We start from the raw sequence: 19,857 nt of genomic DNA, 5'->3' as shown, positions 1-19,857 counted from the left end.
AGCTCTGTCACGGCATAATATAGAGTAGGGAGATTAGGCTAACAGTGGCTTGAAATAGAAATGCTTATTAAGTGTGAATAAAAATGGTCTCTCAGTGAGTTTTTCCAAACTCACCTGACATCATGTATTCTATGAGAAGATCAGGAAAAGCATTGATGAACCAAATATGGATATGGTTTTCATATTTTTAAATCCAAGTACTTAAACAGTAACGTGAATGAGCAAGACTGAGGGAATACCTTAATGCATATAAAACGGTTTATAGTGACATAATAATAAAGATATACATTAGAAGCACCGTGATTTGTGACCGTAGAAATCAGTGTAATTCAAGTATAATGCCTCATCTGAATTTGGTCCTGGGATGATACTAATACTTCCTAGAGGTGTAGGGTTGTATCACCATGACTATTTTCATTTTCATATTCCATTGTTTCTGTGCAGCCCCTTGGGATTTTTGACATCTAAATGGTAGAGAGTTTCTTCTGGAATGAAGAGCAAAGATATGAATGGGAAGCAAATATGTTTTACTTTTTTTTTGAAGATTCTGGTAACAGATACTCTCTGAAGACTTGCAAAATTTGAAAACATTCCCTCTGAAGGCAATTTTACCTGTAATATATGTCTTTCAAAAGGTTCATATATAGATTTTAACTTATTTTTCTGTTGCCTTCTAAAAGCAGTATTGTTTCCAGATGTGTTCTGTGTAGCTACCTACCAAGTTATTTTTACTGGCTTTTTCTGGCTTTTTAAGTCCACACATTTGGATACTCTGGTTATTTGCAAGATGCCCTTGCATCTTGCAATGACAAGTGCAAATCCCTGTACATAAGGGGTTGTCTGAGGAAAAATATTTAACTTCATAATTCTCTCCCTAGTGCTTTGGAGTGAAACAGGAATCCAAAGCCTTCTAGCTTTCCACTTGCTTAAAGAATACCAAAATATTTAATCTGAGGAGGCAGAGAAGCTGAAGGTTTATCATCTCCTTCCTCTTGCACAGATGAGCAATACCCTGGGAGCAGACAAGAAGAAGGCAGATGACATCTTATCTCAGAGCATGTAGTGCTGGCTGAAGCTACCTGCCAGCACTGTGGAACCAGGACTGTGCAACCAGAACTGCCCGGGGTGTTGTCATTACATATACCCCTTTCTAGCATATATGGGGATCTGGCAATTTTACCATAGCCCCAGGAAAACCTGTTTCAGAAGACGTTTGACTCTGAGTTAAGTATCAGAATCAAAATTCCCTCCTTTTTGCTGTAATATGGATGGTTTGCTTCTGCTCTACAACAGCAAATTGTAAAACAAGCTGAGCAAACCCATTACATGTGACAGACACTTAACCATATGGAACTGAAAGAATATGCCATTTCTGTCCTTCCCTGTCCATCTGCTTCCAGGAAGGAGCTGACAGGTAAGCAGATTTTAGTTTAATTTCACTCTATCCGAATCAAGGTGGAATAATCTCCATATAAAATAAAAGTAGAAATGGTTGATCCTTACACCATAGACATAGGGTCTAGCCTAAAGTATAGCTTTTAGTACTCAGGAAAAATAAAATTATCCTGTCCAAAGCAGAAAGGAAATATGTAAAAGGACTCCAGCTTACTGCTACTGCACTGTAAACCTATATCCATGTCCTTAATATCTATGAATCACACGTTACACCACAGTTAAAGGTTGCCAATGAAATACTGTTTAGAGCTGGATGAAAATGGCCGCTCCATGTATTCTCCCAGGGATGATTTTCATGATGAGTTAAAGGTACATATGGTGGTAACACTTCTAAGTTAAAATGAAAGCGAGCATTAATAGTATTTTTTTCAGTTATTGTTTACATTTTTTTCATTTATATGCTTACATGAGCAAATGCCAAACTATATATATATATTTAGCAAAACTACAATCAATATTTCAAAACAAAACAAAAACAAACAAACAAATTAAGGAATGATGCAGTTTAGTAGAAAGAGAAGGTGCTTTGCTGAATGGGATATATTTGCCTATTTAAACATTCATGCCACTAAGATTGGGATCCTGAAATATAAATTACGTGTTTGAATTAACCTGCTATTGACTTACTGTAAGCATTCATGCTTGAGAAGACTGAATTTTCTCTAGCTGTAGCCAAGTGCCTCTGAATATTAAAAAAAAAAATCAACTTTAGAGATTTTTTCTTTCCCCCCTTTCCCTCTCTCTCTTGATTATCCATCCTGATGTAAAAACTTGTCCAGTCCTATATACCTATAAGTTTCTGTTCCTAATTAATCCTAGAATATCCCTGTTATTGCTTTTGACCATTCTTTTCTAGTTGTGCTGCTCTCTGATATCTGGATATCTGCTTGGTGCTGCCAGCTGCCTGATCTTGTGGCTTCATGGGATTTCAGGCCACCTTGCCTGACAGCTACAGACATGTAGATAGGTAAACGTTGGATGTCTACATAAAAGCTTACTAAAGGACAGGGATTGTGTTGGCATAGCCTATGCTGTTTCTGAAGTCTTTGTGAGTAAGTGCCTTACCCTGACAGATGGCAAAGATGAAACCCAGATACATTTCACAAGCAGCACAACATTCGTTTTAGAAAAGGTTTCTGACATCATCACTGTTAACTGCAGCCTAATATTTAATCCCTATCCAAGTTTTTGTCTCCTTGAAGACCATTCAACAGAAGCAGAAACAGATTCCAGGAACCACAAATAAATAAATATTCTGTCAATAACTGAGCACTCTGTATGTTCATAATGGAGCAGCATAAAGTTATTAGGTCAAGTTCGTCTGTGGTGCACAGGAATTTGAAGGCGATAAAATTTAAAGAGTTCTCAAGTTGTCCATCCTTTGTGGTGTGAAATAGCCTTGGAATCAGACCAGGTGTGGGCTTTGGATCCACATTGGGCTAGTTAACTTCCAGCTATGGTCAATGGTTTATTTTTATTTCTGTGCTTCTTCCTGCATGTAGCAACTTTAGTTGCTGTCAGATATTGCTTAGAGGAGCAGAGACAGAGTGTTTTAGTACCTGGGGAGAGCATAACAGGCTACTTGGTAAAAATCAATAGTGCTAACTTAATGACATAAACTTCTAAATACACCTACTTCACCTCTGCTACTTCTGCAGTCTATGCCAGGATCATTAATATTCCACTAACTCACAATCTAATGAATGATCTACAGCCAAATAAGGTTACAGGAAAATTCCTATCTACCTAACCATACTGTTCCTGTCAGACCATATCCAGATTCTGTGGGGTTTATCTGACAGCTTAAAGCTTCAATCTAGGCCTCAAACCTCAATTCCAATTTGGAACCTTAAAGACAGTTTAGAAACCTTTGCAAACAACTTATCATGTTCTGTTGTCTGGGCCCTGAGGGCAATAACAGGCTTTAATGGCCTTGATCCTGAAGCCTCTCATCACCCCTGCTCATGGGCCTGGAGCCTCACGTCAGCTCAGCCTAGAGACATCAGACCCTACCCAATGAACTATGTCACCAAATTGCCAGTTCCCAACTCAGTCACAGCCATGTCCATGTCTGGCCATGGACTCTGTTGATTCAGACCCCACCTACAGAAAGACTTCCCAGCCTGATCTTGAACCTATTTCATCACATTGGAGCTGCTCAGTAATCACTGGGCTGTGTCTGACCATGATTACTCTCACCAGCTATGATCATAACCCTGACACAGCTCCATGCTTGATGATTGGGACCCTCAGTATGTCCTGCTCACCTGCCTGGGATGGCAGAATGGGCCCTGGCTGCTGAGCCTCCTGCCTGACAGCTCTGTCATGCTCCTCAGCTCCCAGCTTGCTGACCCTTGGGACAGCCCTCTTCCTGGCTCTGGTAAAATCCACCAATGTACTAAGTTCAGTTCCAATAATAAGTATTTGCTGACAAGAATTGTCATCCAGGCCCCAAGGCTTCCAGGAGCATTCAGCCACCCAACAGCCTTTCCAGTTCTTCCTATCTGAGAACACTATACTACTTAACAGTGATTTTAATATTACCCAAACTGAAAAAAAAGTTCTTTGTCCACAGCAGTAGCACCCTTCATCTAACCCCAAATGCCTTGCAGAGTCCTGTGATAAACAAGGTCTGGTTCCTTCAGTCTCAAACTCTAGTACCAGATCTGACTGTAACCCAAAAATTTAAACAATGCTCCACAGTTCTGTTTCTACACTCCACTCATTATCAACTGCCTCCAGATTTCTACTGACTGCTCTCGTCTCAGTCCCCAATTCTTTCTGTGTAACAAACAGTGGTTTGATATACACTTGTGAGTACTTGGCTGGATACTTGAGACTTTTTGGTCATAGTATTATAAAGGAAAATGCAGAAGTCCATCTAGCACTCCTTTGATTCCTTTGAATGATCGGCTCCCTGTTGTGACCAACTTCACATTTTCAATGATTTGTCATGGAATATCTTCCATTTAGGTATACAAGCAGAGTAATGTTGCATATAATAGGGAAATAGAAAAAAAAATCAGGAATTTCCAATTCTGTGCTAAAAGTATAAGGCCTGGTGACTGCTAAAGCTTTACAGCTACAGTTCCTGCCATGTTTTCTTAGGGTCTAGAATTGACATAAGCATCTTAAAAATCAAACATTTTTAATGTGCTTCCCTGTGAATTTAGAAGCATTATAAGCATACATTTTTTGAAATATAAAAGTTTAGTATGAGAGGGAAAGCAGATGGGAAGGAAATCATCAGATCAAAACCACAGGAGCATCAGATGCTCTACCAGTTGCTGGAACATTGACCTTAATGTAGCTGCAACTCTTGCAACTGGACTCTGTACTGCAGAGTAGAGAGAGCCATAATGGCTTTGAACTGTATGTTTTCCACTCCCTCATAATGCAGGCTATAGTTATGTTAGATGTACATAGGCTGCTCAGAAGGATGAATTAGAATGGAAAGGAATATTGCACTGGGAAAAAAATGGGTAATCAGCATTACAAGCATGCCTCTGCTGTGACACAGTTAAATTAAAGTTTAGGATCAGTGAATTATCATTTTTGCCTGCTCCCCTATTCATGCACCATCTACAAAAGCATTTTGTAATGTCTCATAGCAGCGCCTTACTTTAAAACTTTCAGCATTAACGGGAAAATCCAGCATCCTTTAAAAATAACAGATGGCTATGAAGTGAATACAGAGCTGTATTTCACTCTTGGGGTTTTGTGGCTATTCAGAAGCCACTTGAGTTACATGCTCATGGTTAATAACATCAGCAGAGCCACTCCAGTTAATTACAGCATTATATTTACTCCATCGTTCCCTATTATACTTTAAGTCACAGTAAGAAAAGGGCAAGCATATAATCCCTCCAAAGACATTGTGCTGTCCTTGTTAAAAAGCCTGAAAAAGCTTCACAGCTGTAGACAAAATGTAAACCCCATTATGGAATAAGAGATACTCTTTAATGTCTCTTGCACAGAGCAGCTTAACTGCTTAACTGACAGTAGTTCCAGACTGGCCAGATAGCAAACACTGTATTGCTTCTCACAAAGGGCTAGTAAAATGGTGTATTGCCTCCTGCCCAGAGGAAGAAGAGAGGAAATAGGAGGTGTAATGAGTATGTAAAAAGTACTCTTAGGAAGCATGTGGCTGTCTCCAGTTTAATTTATTTATTTTTCTCCTGATTTCACTCCACTCTCTCTTTTTTTGTGTTTCTTTTTTTTTTTTTTTAGTTTTGTTTCTGAAGGTCAGAAAATATATAACTAAAGCCAAATGGACTAGAATGTTTTGTTCACCAAATAATTGAGACAAAGTAAAATAAAGCTACTTCACCAAGGAAATCTTGAGAAGTTTTTTTTGTCAGAAAGGCTGTAAATCATTGATTTAGTATTTTCATTAAAAATAAAAGGGCAAACTCTTAAAAGTAAAGCTTCATTTCAGAGAAAATAAAAACCCATGACTTAAAAATGGAATTGTCAGCCCCCTAAAAGCCTATTCTTAAGATACTTTTCCACTCCTGTTGGCTCAATACCCCCTGCAGGCAATGAACCAGCAGGGAGTTTTCTTTTTGTTTCACTTGGCCAGATCTGGATCCTCTCCTGACTCCAAATTCACAAGGCAGAGGAAAATGGTTGACATACATACTCATGAATCAGGGAAAAGATAAGGAAGGGTCTGTGGATTAATCTAGGAGACACCATTTAGAAATGTATCATAAGAACCTTTTATTTTTCTTTCTTTCTTTTTTCTTTTTTTTTTTTTTTTAGTTTTTCAATATTATAAAATCTGTGCTTTTCTTCAGAAAATGTTTCCTTTGAAGACAGTGTCTCCTCACCATACTTTATAGAGAAGCAAAAGCCACAATCTCACTCTTTGTTCACCCTCCAGCTACTCAGTGGTTTGCACAAAGTGTTGTTTGTGCAACAAAACTTGGGCAATAAAGTTATCCCTCTGCATAGCAGCACTGGCCTTTTTGCAGTGAACACTGTACTTGGCTAGGTTGTGAAATAATTCCTTGATATAAATATTTCAGAAGCCTTGACTGATCATAGGAACAGCTCTACCTGACGTGATAATAAAAGGCAGCACCGTAGAGAACTACAAGAGGTATATTTGTGGTCTTTTGGAAAAGAAGACCTGTGACAAATGTAAATAATTCACAAATGCTAAAACACCTACTTTATCTAAATAATATTTAGAGCATAGCTGTATTTTCCACTAAAACTTCTTTCAAAATTGAAAATTAATGTTGTAGATAACTTGTAGTTTAATAAAATTTGTACAGTTCTATAACTGATGCTGGAAAACTTTATATTGTAAAACCTAGGGTGTGATGAAGCTGGCATCTTCCAGCTACATTTACAGCTGAGGCATCTATGCCTTTGAAGTGCTTGCAGCTAGGGCTGAAGCTCCTCGCCACAGACAAGGAAACCTGCTAGCTTAAAACATAGGCTTTAAATTTGCTGTAGCTTAGTTGGAAGTTGACTTAAAAACTTGCTTCTCATTGCAGAGAGCTATCTTTGTATCTGCTTCAAAGGCTAGTGACACCACAACATCTTCAATCTCAGGTGTAGTTAAAAGTTTACTCCCATAGCAAAGGTAAGCCACCAGCTTTAAAACACAAGTTTAAATTCAGTTTATTGCTCTTATGTGTAAAGACCTTAGCTTAAATTTGAGCCTCTTTCCCATGCAAAATGTCATTTAATCAATTGCAGTGTTTCAAATGTACCCATCACCCTTCTCTTTGAATACCTCTGCCTGCTGCTCAGCAGGAGTTTTTCCAGAACATGCATAAAGTAAGCTCTCTGGGTTCAGGCTCCTTGGTGAAAACCAGCAGGGCTTTCTCTACTGAGCTGCCCCTACCTGTGAGCACTTCAAAAGAGAAGCCACAGCAGGGGCCCTAGCTGAAACCGAAAGTGATGTGTTTTATGTAGCATGGGAGGTTTCAGTAGTCTTCAGCCTTGAGGGCGTCTTGTTCATTTAAAAATGTTTTTAAAGTGATGTGTTGTATGGTTGTTATAAGACCTTGAAGAGGATAAAACTAGCCACATATTCTTTTCTATGTACTTCTTTCCTTCGGGTCAGCTTTACGAGAAAACAAAATAGAAAAGAAGTCTAGTATGCTCTTCCAGAAACTGTTACCCCAATTCCTATGCTGCATCCACAGAATGACCATATGTAAAAAAGTGAACAGCAAAGGTTATGTGTTCTCTGATGTTCTTTCATCTTGTACAAAGATGGTACCATTTCACACATTATTTTCCTTCTCAGTCTTAATTAAAAATATCAAGAATATTGGGTTATACCTTTACTCCTTGTGCTAGAAGGCTGGCTGCAACACAATTGGGAGAAATCTGAGGAATGACTTTGCTTAAGGATGAAAGTGTATGTTGACTTTAACATAGTTTAAGCCCATGGATTTAAAGGTGTTTAAGTATTTACTTTCCATTGATTTCCAAGTTAGAGGGAATAAATGGCTTTGTTTTTCCTTAAGTTAGGAGACAAAATATGTACATCTCTTATGTGTTTTTAATTCCTTTTTTTATATATTATTATTATTGTATTATTATTATTATGCTGACTATAACTCTGATACTAGAATTGCTAAATGACTTTATACACTTTGTTTTTTTTTTTTTTTCTCCCACGAATATTATACTGGCCAGTTTGCCAGGCATGTGTTTTACTGCCCGCAGATCTAGAGACTACAGTAGTTCATTCAGTGATTACCGAATTTGGGTATTTGTAGAGTGCTGTAACTCAAGGTCCAAATTCATATATTTTTAAAATATTTGATTTTTTTAAAACTTGCTCAAAATTATAGACTTACATAGGGTAAGGCCTGCTACTAATCAGTCAACCCTAAAAAAGGTAGGTAAGCTAGAATGGAGAGCTGACTAGCTACATAATTAGCACATATAAAAGCAAAGAATATATCCAATTGATCTGTCAAGACCTCAGGAACTATCAGATTTGTCCCTTCCTATTACTAAGTCTAGTGTCCTTTGAAAGTCTAACTCCCTACAACATCCATTCAATTTTCTGTGAAAGCTCAGAAAATGGATATTTATGAAACCTCTTCATTTAGCTAAGCCTCAGTTCTGAGAATTGAAAGTTTCCCTTCCCCCAGCTGAACAAGAAAACTTAAGTGCAGCCTAGATATCATTTTTCAGACAGTATGAACTGATACCAGCCATTATACAAATTCTCTTTTCCTACAAAGAGCTGGGAAAAAAAAAAAGAAAAATCAAGTTTCCTGCCAGAACATGCATTTGTTCTAGGTTATTATGTTAATGTTCTTACACACCCACAAATTCATCTCCCACCCTTCCCCACATAAAATGTAACTGAATGTCTATAGTTTCTAGAGGCGTCTAAGCCCAGGCAAATCTAACAAAGCTACTTTTAGATGGAGACCTGCAATACTCAGGTAGGTGGTTAAGCAGTGAGCTGCTTTGGGTGCATAGCTATCAGTTGTGAGCTGTGAGTAGAAAGTGAGTAGTTTCAGCTAATTTCTTCACATGATTTGGTAGCTACAGGATATTTCTGAAGTAACTTTTTCTTGGTGGCTGGAGTGCTTAAAGACAGCAGCAGCAACAAAAAAGCCAGTTCTCGAAGTTTGCATAATCAAAATTTCCTGTGAAAATCAGCATTTTACTTTCAGTAAACATCAGAATTAATTACTGGAAAAGTTCAGAGGGTTTTTGAACAGCAGCCCATACTCAGACCAATTTAATGAAGCAAGATCGAGCTCTTCTATGGAAAAAACTTTGTCACAGATCCTTATCACTTCTATGGGGGTGGTAAGCAGAAACTACAGGTCCTCTGACCTTTGTGGAAATGTGAGGTGATCCTGACTGACGAACCCCAGCCAGAACAAAGTTAAAAAGTAGCACCTACCACCCTCCAAAAACTTCTGGCTGCTGCTGAATAGGAAGTCTGCTTATTATCAGTGGAAAAAATAAATGAACGTGGATTCAGGTTATTTTAAATATACTTGTAGATCTACCCACTAATATGTGATTCTGGAACAGCTTGAATAAAACTTATCTTCGAATGTCCTTGTTGGAAAGAGACATGGGAGGCAGTGTTTCTTGGTGAAGGACATCAGAGTGGGATTCAGAAACCTTTCATTGCATACTGGGATACACAGTTCCTGTATGATTTCGGTTAACTGACTCAGGCCATGCATTCAGTGCATTTAAACTGGCTTCAGAATCAAGCCTAGACTTTGTGCCCATCTGTGCTCTTCATACCAGAGCTTCCTACAAGCTAACTTCAGGGTATTGCAGGTGCTTTTCCCAGGTATGGGAAGATCTTTGGGCTCACCTTTCTCTTGAGGTCTGCACATTTTTTGCATGCAAATTGTGCCTGGCTTCACTGCCTAACGGCATCCCATCAGCACTGTCACTAGTGTTGCGTGACCAGCCTTCTTTAAACTCCATGAAATGCTCTGACAGAGGAATGAGGTTTATCCGCTCAATGCATGTAAACATAGAGGTAAATGTAGTACAGTTAAGGACACCCTTCAGAAATCTTCCTGGAGCAATGATTTGAGACCTAGGTGAGGCAGGAGATTACAGTTTCAGAAAGAACTAAGGTAGAAGGCAGTAACAGACTACAGAAGATTTGAGACGACTGTGAGGCTGCCGTGTAACTTTTAGCATAGGTGAAGCATAAAATTAACATCAATAACAAAATGCAGTAGCTGTTAAGTACAGAGTGCCAAAGAGGTTGGCAAATGTTCAGGTACAATACTTACTCCATGCTCTTGGTTCCTGACTCATGGAAATGCAGATCTTCAAATGAGCCTGTGAGGATAAAAGGAACATAGAGTGTTAAAAATCTAGATGTACATATTTCTTGCCACCCTCAAAAAATAAAACAAAACAAAACAAAACAAACAAACAAACAAAAAAACTTTTTGGAAAGCTAGAAAATAAATTGTGGTGTCATCTATTCAAAGAGAAAATGTTTCACTTTTGGCAGGAGTACTGTGTTCAAAGATGTGATAATGACTATGACCAGCATCAGAAAGTGTATAGTGTGGTCATGTTTTCAAAGGTGGTGCTAATGAAATCTCCACATGTACTTGAACAATTTTTCAAGGTCTTTTCCAGCCTTGGTGATTCTATGATTCTGTGGTTTTTGTGTACATTGTTCTACCACTGCCATCTGTGCACTCAGTAATAGAATTTGTATGTAAAGATCTATATTTCTGTGAAAATTTGAAGTGAAGTTTAAGTTCTACAAACCAAGCATAAAGTCTGAAGATAATCTGTCAAAACCACATCTCGACATTATAGGTCTTGTGAAACTCTTGGTCACAAATGGTAATATGAAAATAAGTACATCTGAAAACACACACACTATTTAAGTTTGATTTTGCAATTTTGTTGGAGAAATATAAAACTCTAAAGACTGTTTCAGAGTTGTCAGTTATTGTATTGCCATGTCTTTTATGTTGATGACTCAATCAATTTTCCAATTGTCTGCTTGTCTCTGCCCTATATTTCCTAATCAGAGCCTTAGTAGTTCCATAATTTGGAAGTACAAATAGAGTTTATAACTTCTCCATTTACTCTATTTCTATCATTGTCTACTGCCATTACTTTTTATTAGTTAAAACGACTATAATGAGAGTAAAAAATGTTCTTTTCTTCTCTGCTAATGTGCAGCCACTTGTCAAATAGCAGGGCCTTGTAACCTTATGTATGCCAATTGCTTCTGAGCTTTCTATCATCTTCACTCTATTTTGTGTTTTCATTTTAGACTGGCCTTAAATTCATACACAAAAATTTTAAAGCTTTCTCTTTACAAGGGAGTGTACACATTCAGTCCAGTTTAAAATGCCTTAATCTAATTTTAGCTGTTGCTATATATCTGTAGTGAGCCAAACTGTTTTATTTTCTAAAGTTAATTTTATCCTGATGTTTTACTGTGCTGATGATTACCAAGAATTCTGCAAACATTGAATCAAATAGATATCTATGGTAGGTTGCTCTCAATTTGAAATCCACAAAAATGTATTTGTGATACCCAAAATAGCCAACGGTGGCTTGTGATTTACGGCAAGCAGCAATAGTAGAAGCAGATGTACTTCTGATTGAGAAAAATGATTCCTTGATTAGTTTTGAAAGTTAAGATGGAATAAAAATTTGGAAAATTCGGAAAGATGTTATAATAAAAGAAAAAAAAAAAAAAAGAAAAAGAAAAAAAGTGCTTTTGCCCAAACGTCGACTTTTTTTTTAAAAGCTCACCAGAATGCTGATTTCTGTCATGGAGTAACCAGAGTAGAAATTCTACTTTTCCTACCTTAAATACTGGGTATTTTTCTTCAGATAGCTTTCTTCTGAATATTTAGCTCTTTTCAGGTATCTAGAGCTATAACATAGCATGAGCCAAACTGTAACTGTATAATACTTCCAACAATTACTAGTAACTCTTAGTATTGGAAACAAAAGAATTATGAAGAACCTAATAATTCTAAAGTTATACAACATTTTTTTTTCCCCTCTCTAGGCATTTTGGTGTGGAATGGAGCTTAAAAGCACAAAGTCTAAACTAGAGGGAGAACAAAGTGAGAAAACTTGCATAGAAAAAAAAAAGCCAAAAAATCTTACGTTTTTTTCTAAGGCTTGCTTGGAGAGTATTGAGGGACTTTCTAGGGCTTTTACTTTGAGAGAAAAGATGCACAGTTCCATTAGTTTTCAGGCATCTCTAGAAAATTTCATGGGTTGTCTGTCTAAACAGAACAGAATGGAGCAAGCCACATGAACTTCTAGTATTTATAGTATTGGGAATGACCCAATTCCCAGTGGGTCATTGTGAATGCCCAATATCTTAAAATGTTGAACAGAGGTGTTCTGTTTGAGAATGGAGTACTCTGTTCACATGAACACTTAATGCTAATTACTCCTATAAAAATCTTGCTAGACAGTATGTGCTATTAGCACTTTAAGCTTTTTTGCCTTTTTTATTTGAATAAGAAGAAAATCTACAGGTTAAACAAAAACAAGCAAATAAAGCATGCATGGTTATGGTGCAGAAAAAAATGTTTTTATTTTTATATTTTCTCCAATCAGACATGAGTTAGAAAGTTAATACTTTGCTTCTGAAATTGGGACATAAGCTTCTTAATCATTTAGACAGCTTTGAAAAACCGGTTTGAAAATCCAGCTCACAGCACAGACAGATTCTTGGTCAGACAACATGGGAGAAAGAACTGAAGAATTTGGTTTTCAGTTCTGTAAATAATCAAACTCAAATAATTATCTATTCCTATAATTAGCTAAAAATATCTACCATGAGCCAGGTCTTCATTCAGTGACCGTGACACTGTAGAGAATGCACATAAGCCTTATACCGGTTATCCTTTCTCATTTGACCATATGTTTTCTTACAATATATTTTAATGGAAATGTATGACAGTTGTTGTGTGCATGATTCAGAAAATCACTTACAAGACTACAGTTAAGGTGCAGGAATGTTGGATAGCTCAATTTTCATGCTGCCAGTCTCTACCTTCTTTTGAAGTGCTTTGGAGTATGAGGCCAATTGCAGTGAGTAAAATGGGGCACAGTGGTAGGACCTTAAACAGTTGTTTTACAAGCAAGTGTGAAGCAGTTGTCAAATGGCATTGTCAAGATAATTTTCAAAGTCTGTCTTCACAAAAACAGAAAACAATTACATGTAGCAGGAAGTACTTATCTGATTTAAATAAATACAATCTGGTTTTGCTAATCTGTTTCTGGCAATAATTAGCATGTTGCTCAATTTATTTTAATAGCACATTAATTTGATTCTTTCCCTTGCCAGATATGCAACCAGAAGTTTCACAGAAACAAAATATATCTCTAATAGGAACCACGAAAGTTCTCTGTAAAGATAGTTACTTAGGAAGCTATTTGCATTGGTTTATTAAGTGTAAAAATATACTGCACTTTTGTTTTAGTACATGACTTCTACCCAGAAATACAAATCAGCAGTGCAAAAGACACATACAGAGGAAATAGCCACACACACACACACACACACACACACACACACACAAAAGTGAAGGCTCTATTGATTTGCTTAGAGTGAGAAATGGAAGAAAATGGTTTAAGAAGACAGGCATGAGCATTTGCTGTAGGCCGAGAGGCTGCCCAATGGGGTATGGCAGTTTTATGGACCTACTGCTAATGCAATCCAAATGTTTTGAACCATAGCAGAAAGCTACACTCTAAGAACAAAACCAAACTGATACACAAGTTAATCCCTTGGTTAAAAGACAAAAAACATTTTCAAAGCAGAAGAGCATAGGAAGAAACAAAGGCAACTCACAGTTTCTTTCCTTTAAGGTGCGTGAGCTCTGAGCTAGAACAATGCTGAGATGTTTTCCCCTGTAAAACAATTGTATGCTGTTGCTAAATGCCTCACAAAGCTAGCCGGAGGTCAGTGATGCTCAGTTTAAGTGGATGAGTATTCTGCTGCTTTTTCGTGAGTTTCCTGTGGATGGCTAGCACACACAGAGGCACCAATCAGTACTATGTGAGCTGACCAGTGAATACCCACCGTTTCTTATCTGTGCATCTGCCTCAAGTGAGATAGGATGAATGTATGCTCTACCTTCACCTACACTCAACAATTCTGTCTCAGTTTCACAATAGCTGTTCCAAATCTTAGCATGAAGAATTTTTTTCTGATATGCAGCTGTTTTATATAACTGGGAAAATTTATTATTGCTCCTGATCTTATATTTTCTTATTTCTCAAGCTGTTTAAAGAGCTTATAAGTCATGTTGAGATATGTGTAACTACTTTTTAAATCTATTCCCTCAAAAAAAAAAAAAAAAGACAACACAAGCAAAACAAATACTTTGGGAACAATATGCTTATTCTTACACTGTAGTTTCATATAGTCACGCTATAGTTTTTTTTTTTTGTTTGTTTGTTTTCTATTTATATGCTCCAAAACTAGAGTCCTAATTTAGCATAGACTGGAGTGTTGTGGTTTAACCTTTCCATCAGCTGAACACCACACAGCCATTTGCTTACTTCTCATAGTGGAATGGGGGAGAGAATCAGGAAACAAAAAAAAAAAAAAGTAGGGGAGGGGGGAATTAAGAGGATGATATAAAGACAGTTTAATAGGAGAGAAAAGGAGGGGAAAATAAAAATTATGATAAAGAAATATACAAAGATATATACAAAATACAAAGAAATATACAAATAAATATACAAAATTTGCTGACTGACATCCAGCCAGACTCCAAGCAGTGGCTGTCGCCCTCCCCAGCCAGACTTCTCAGCTCTTATTGTTCAGCACTATGCCATATGCTATGGGGCATCCCTTTGGTCAGCCTGGACCAGCTGTCCTCATTCTGTCCCCTCCCAGCTTCTGGTGCATCCCTAGCCTTCTTGCCAGCCGGGCTGCATGAGTAGCTGAAAGTCCTTCGTTCTGTGTAAGCACCTCTCAGCAACAATGAAAATACATATGTTATCAAAATTATTTTCACCCTAAAACCAAAATACAGCACCATATCAGCTACTAGGAAGAAAATTAAATCTATCCCAACCCAAAACCAGAACATGGAGTCAAGAGAAGTCTTCCTATTGTCATTAATTGTTCTTGTAGAGAATAAAAATAAACCCTATTAATTTCCTTGTAAAGAAACCTGAAAATTATTATTTTTTTTCCTCTCGTTATTCTGCTATAAAGAGTAGAAAGAATGACTGCAAAAATTCCTAGGAAGAGTTAGGACAACCATGACACTACAATCTCTGTCCCATTTACTACTCTCCATTGCAGTATGGACCCTTCTTGTTGCATATTGCAGAGGTGACTCTGAGTGACTGCAGCTCTTTGTCCTTTCTTCTCTTTGTTTTCTGTTCACATCTGTGTTTCATCTGACTAAGTCAATGCTAATTTGACACCCCTCTCTCCCCCCTCCACCCCAAGTTGTCTGTGCTTGCTCGTGTTTCACAGAATAGAAGGTTCTGGAGCTGTGAGGTAGTTTCTGGTGGGATTGCATCTTTCGTATTGTACTTGTTACTGTATATATATATATATATATATATTATTACTTAGGCTTGCTTTATTTGCTGGTTAAAAATTATTTTGGCTGACCCATGTACCCATGTCTACTTGCAAAATGGGTTCCACCTGAAGAAAAAATTTGAAACAGTTTATTATTTTGAAATTTCTGAAGTTAACCTTTTTTTTTTTTTTTTTTAACTATGTCCAGCAAGTTCACAGAGGGAGTAATTATAAAAGTGCTATTCAGATTCAAAGGAACAAGCCTCCCTTACTGACTCTGGATGATACAGAAGTATATGTGACAAATATATATCTCTTGAAGGTTGGTATACTCCACTGCTGTGGAGTGAGCAGTCTCAATTTTTTTTTTTTTTTTTTGGTGTAACAGTCATCCCAGATGAACATATGGTGACTAGGGCTTAAATATGTAAGCACTAAGGGAAGTTTCAATCAGGGGAAGTTGAAAAAAAATTCAGAAAATTTCTCAGAAAATTTCACAGCATCTTGAAGTAGTTAGATGATAAATATCCTCTACGTTTGCTTTTGCTGGGAAAAAGTTCCTTTAATGTTATAATTGATATCAGTATGCCTTTGTGTTTAGTAAATGGTACTTTAACATCCAAGCTGTTCACTGTAAAAAAATGTTTCATTTACAGGGAAAGGACTCAATGGCTGTGTCTTTATGTCTCTAAAAGAGCAATATCCCAGGGCAGATGTAAACACAGCATGATTTGCCTCCTGCAATCTTTCTGTCTGCATGGCTGCTTTGGTACACAGCCTGCAGACTGCCTGTGGGACAAATTTAATGTGCACAAACACCCTGGGCATCCTTGGACCTACAAGCTCTTCTGTTCTGTGGAGGATGCTCTGCCATCCTATATAAAGTTGCTCTTGCAGGCTTACTCTATTGGAGAGTTGAGGCTTAAAAGGATCAGTGGAGATGCCCTTTAATGAACAGTGCAGACAAGGAATATTTGTCTTTACAAAGCAGAGGGAAGAATGGGTTGTACATCGCCTTTTCTGTTTTGGGGAGATGTTGCATGTTCTATTTATTCCCTTCAGTTCTTGGATGGAGAACTAAAATGCCCATGTTTAGATGTCTGTTTTACTTGATGTTCATACCTGCACCTCATATTTTTCTTTTTAGTCAACTATTTTGTTACTGACCACATGTGAACACTCACACTTTACAGTACATCAGTCATCAACACAGAATATAATGACAGAATTGCCAAACTCAGCTTCTAACAACATAATTATTTCTGTGTAAGTGCTGATGAATTATGATGGGAAAGTAAACACAGAGATAGTTTTTACAACACAATTTAGTAGTATCTAGAGAAAATGAAATGAAAAATAAACTCACCTTTGAGATATATGGAATAAAACCTTGTTGGTTTTCCTATGTCAGTGAAGGAGTTAAAAAAAATAAAAAAATAAAAAATAAAAAAGGGGGTTAAATGAATGGATGCTTAAGAGGAATCTTCTGTCTTAACTGGGGTACATCCAAAATCTGTACAGAGGAAAGCTGGAATGAAGAACTTGTAGAAGGAAGACTCATTATTTAACAGTGTTAATATTTGTGTCCTACAGCTGACACCCTGTAGAATAGGCTTTGCCTTCATGTTTTAGTCAATGGGAAAAAACAAAAACAGCACAAAACCAACCAAACACAAGTCATTCAATTCTCCCATCCCTTTTGTTTATGATCATGTTTTGGTGATAGATAATTTTACACATAAATCCTGTTGATAGTAATAATTCCATAACAATAATGGAAATTCTAATATACATGGAACATGTATATTGCGGATTGCTGCCCTGAAGCAACAATGAGCTGGATGTAGCATTACAGAATTACATTCAAACCTTTCTAAGAGGGTTAATATTCAATCCCTTATAGAGACCTCCCCTCTTCCCCTCCCTCCCCAACTTCCCAATTCTATTGCTTGGAAAAGCAGAGCATTTCCATCTACTTAAAGTGGGTTTTGCTGACTCAGGTTAATTTCCTCTGTAGATTCCTTGTTGTAATTTACAAAGCCAAACTACAGATCAGTAAATCCCAGCATATGTTATGCTGAGGTAAAAGGCTGGCATATTTCATTGGGAAGCTTTGTGTACAGTGTACCTCTGCTATTTTTTGGCTGGAGACTGCCTCTATATTAAAATGTCTACATTCAATCAAGTTCACACAGTTTACAGTAATATAGCAACTCTGTCAATATAAATAAGGTCATGATATATCTTTCTTTCAACCTAAATGTGTTCTTCCAAGGTAAATTAAAGAATGTAATGCCAGGGAAGTCTTATGGGAGCTTTTGTTTAATTACTCTGCAATATACAACTGCTACTGTATTTTCTTAGAGTTGTTACGGAAATTATGTTGATAGAGCTGTGAAAACAATTGGGTTTGCTTTGGTGGACTGACCAATAAATTGAAATAAACAGGAAAAAAACAAAACCTTGTATCAATACAGATCAAAAAAGAAAGAAAAATAACTTCAGGAGAAGTGAAAATCTGAAATTTTGGTGCATGATGATGTGTTAAGCTTCGTTTCAGCTGGTAACTGTTCAACCTTTTTCATTGGCACAGTGTAAGTTTTAGATATAGAATAGAATCATAGAATCATTAGGGTTGGAAAAGACTTCCAACATCATCTGGTACCACCAGTATCACCCACTAAACCATGTCCCTAAGCACCAGGTCCAACCTTTCCTTAAACACCCACAGGGACGGTGACACCACCACCTCCCTGGGCAACCCATTCCAATGCCTGACTGCTTGTTTTGAGAAGAAACGTCTCCTCATTTCCAAACTAAACCTCCCCTGGCGCAACTTGAGGCCATTCCCTCTAGTCCTATTGCTAGTTATCTGCGAGAAGAGGCTGACTCCCAGCTCACCACACCTTAATTTCAGGCAGCTGCAGAGAGCAATAACGTCTCCCCTGAGCCTTCTCTTCTCCAGACTAAACAACCCCAGTTTCCTCAGCTGCTCCTCCACCAGCTTTGTAGCCCTTCTCTGGACACGTTCCACAGCTGAAGCAGGAGGCTTCTAGCTCTGTGGTCAATGGGGAGAGACTGAGTTCTTAATGATTTAAAGAAGCATCTTTTCATGTCCTCTGTGAAGCATTCTGACTTTTTCTATTCACAGCACAGCACAGAGGTCTTTGATAGGATGTGAATGTCTAGTGTGGGTTGGTATCAATCTCTTTCTATTCATCCAACTAGATGTTGAAAAGTTTCACTTTGTTTTGAAGTGTATCACAAAAAATATTCTTGACAAAGTAAGTTTTACCATTTAGGTACCAGGACATCACACTGGAATCAAATTTATGAAAATTTTATCATAGAATCATAGAATATCCCGAGTCGGAAGGGACCCACAAGGGTCATCGAGTCCAACTCCTGGCACCACACACGTCAACCCAGAAATTCAAACCATGTGACTAAGTGCATAGTCCTAATGCTTCTTAAACTCTGACAGGCTTGGTGCAATGACTACTCCCCTGGGGAGACTGTTCCAGTGTGTGACAACCCTCTCAGTGAAGAACCTCTTCCTGATGTCCAGCCTGAACCTTTCCTGCCGCAGCTTGACACCATTCCTGTGGGTCCTGTCACTGGTCACTTTCTGACTTTTATGTCATCTTCTTTTCATTACAATCCATTTTGTTCTAAGTTGACTAGAAACATGGCATTTGTATACAGCTTAACAGCCTGTACATGAGGCATATAATTTTGCTGAAACAAAACATACAGATTTTGACTTGTACAAATGAAAATTTCACTGATATTAAGCTAATTAGCTTTTTTTTCCTTTTCCCTTCCCTTCCCTTCCCTTCCCTTCCCTTCCCTTCCCTTCCCTTCCCTTCCCTTCCCTTCCCTTCCCTTCCCTTCCCTTCCCTTCCCTTCCCTTCCCTTCCCTTCCCTTCCCTTCCCTTCCCTTCCCTTCCCTTCCCTTCCCTTCCCTTCCCTTCCCTTCCCTTCCCTTCCCTTCCCTTCCCTTCCCTTCCCTTCCCTTCCCTTCCCTTCCCTTCCCTTCTCTTCCCTTCCCTTCCCTTCCCTTCCCTTGTTCCCCCTTTCCCCTTCCCCTTTCCCCTCTCCCCTTCCCTGCCCTCTCTTCTCCTGATAGGGAGCTTGATTTTAATCAGGTGAATGTTTTAATACTGGTTAAGAAATAAAAACCTCTCAGGCCTAGTGAACAATGAAAATAGTGTCCATAGATATCTTTGTCACCTACCTCTAGAAAGCATGCTATTAAAATAACAATGATTTTTATATTCATGAATCAAGAATAATAGAATATACTAATTTAGGAACTTGGCACAAATCATTAGTATCTTAGCTCCTTTAAACTTACGTTGTACTCAACTTGCGGTTTTAAACTG

At 37.8% G+C, this 19,857-nt stretch overlaps 1 protein-coding gene across 1 annotated transcript in view; it reads right to left on the bottom strand.

The window, feature by feature from the left end:
* The window catches only part of CLNK (cytokine dependent hematopoietic cell linker), a 53,332-nt gene extending 39,419 nt beyond the window's left edge, over positions 1–13,913 (bottom strand). The window contains exons 1-2 of the mRNA XM_027457387.3: positions 13,778–13,913; positions 10,215–10,263 (exon numbers count right to left, since the gene is read on the bottom strand). Of these exons, the coding sequence (XP_027313188.2) occupies positions 10,215–10,219 (5 nt within the window). The 5' untranslated portion in view covers positions 10,220–10,263; positions 13,778–13,913. The remainder of the gene's footprint in view (positions 1–10,214; positions 10,264–13,777) is intronic.
* Between the last annotated feature and the right edge of the window lie 5,944 nt (positions 13,914–19,857).

This window comes from Anas platyrhynchos, chromosome 4, assembly GCF_047663525.1.
Source record: "Anas platyrhynchos isolate ZD024472 breed Pekin duck chromosome 4, IASCAAS_PekinDuck_T2T, whole genome shotgun sequence".
In the NCBI taxonomy this organism is placed as follows: domain Eukaryota; kingdom Metazoa; phylum Chordata; class Aves; order Anseriformes; family Anatidae; genus Anas; species Anas platyrhynchos.
Note: the sequence above shows the minus strand (reverse complement) of the source record. Positions and strands in the feature narration are given on the sequence as shown.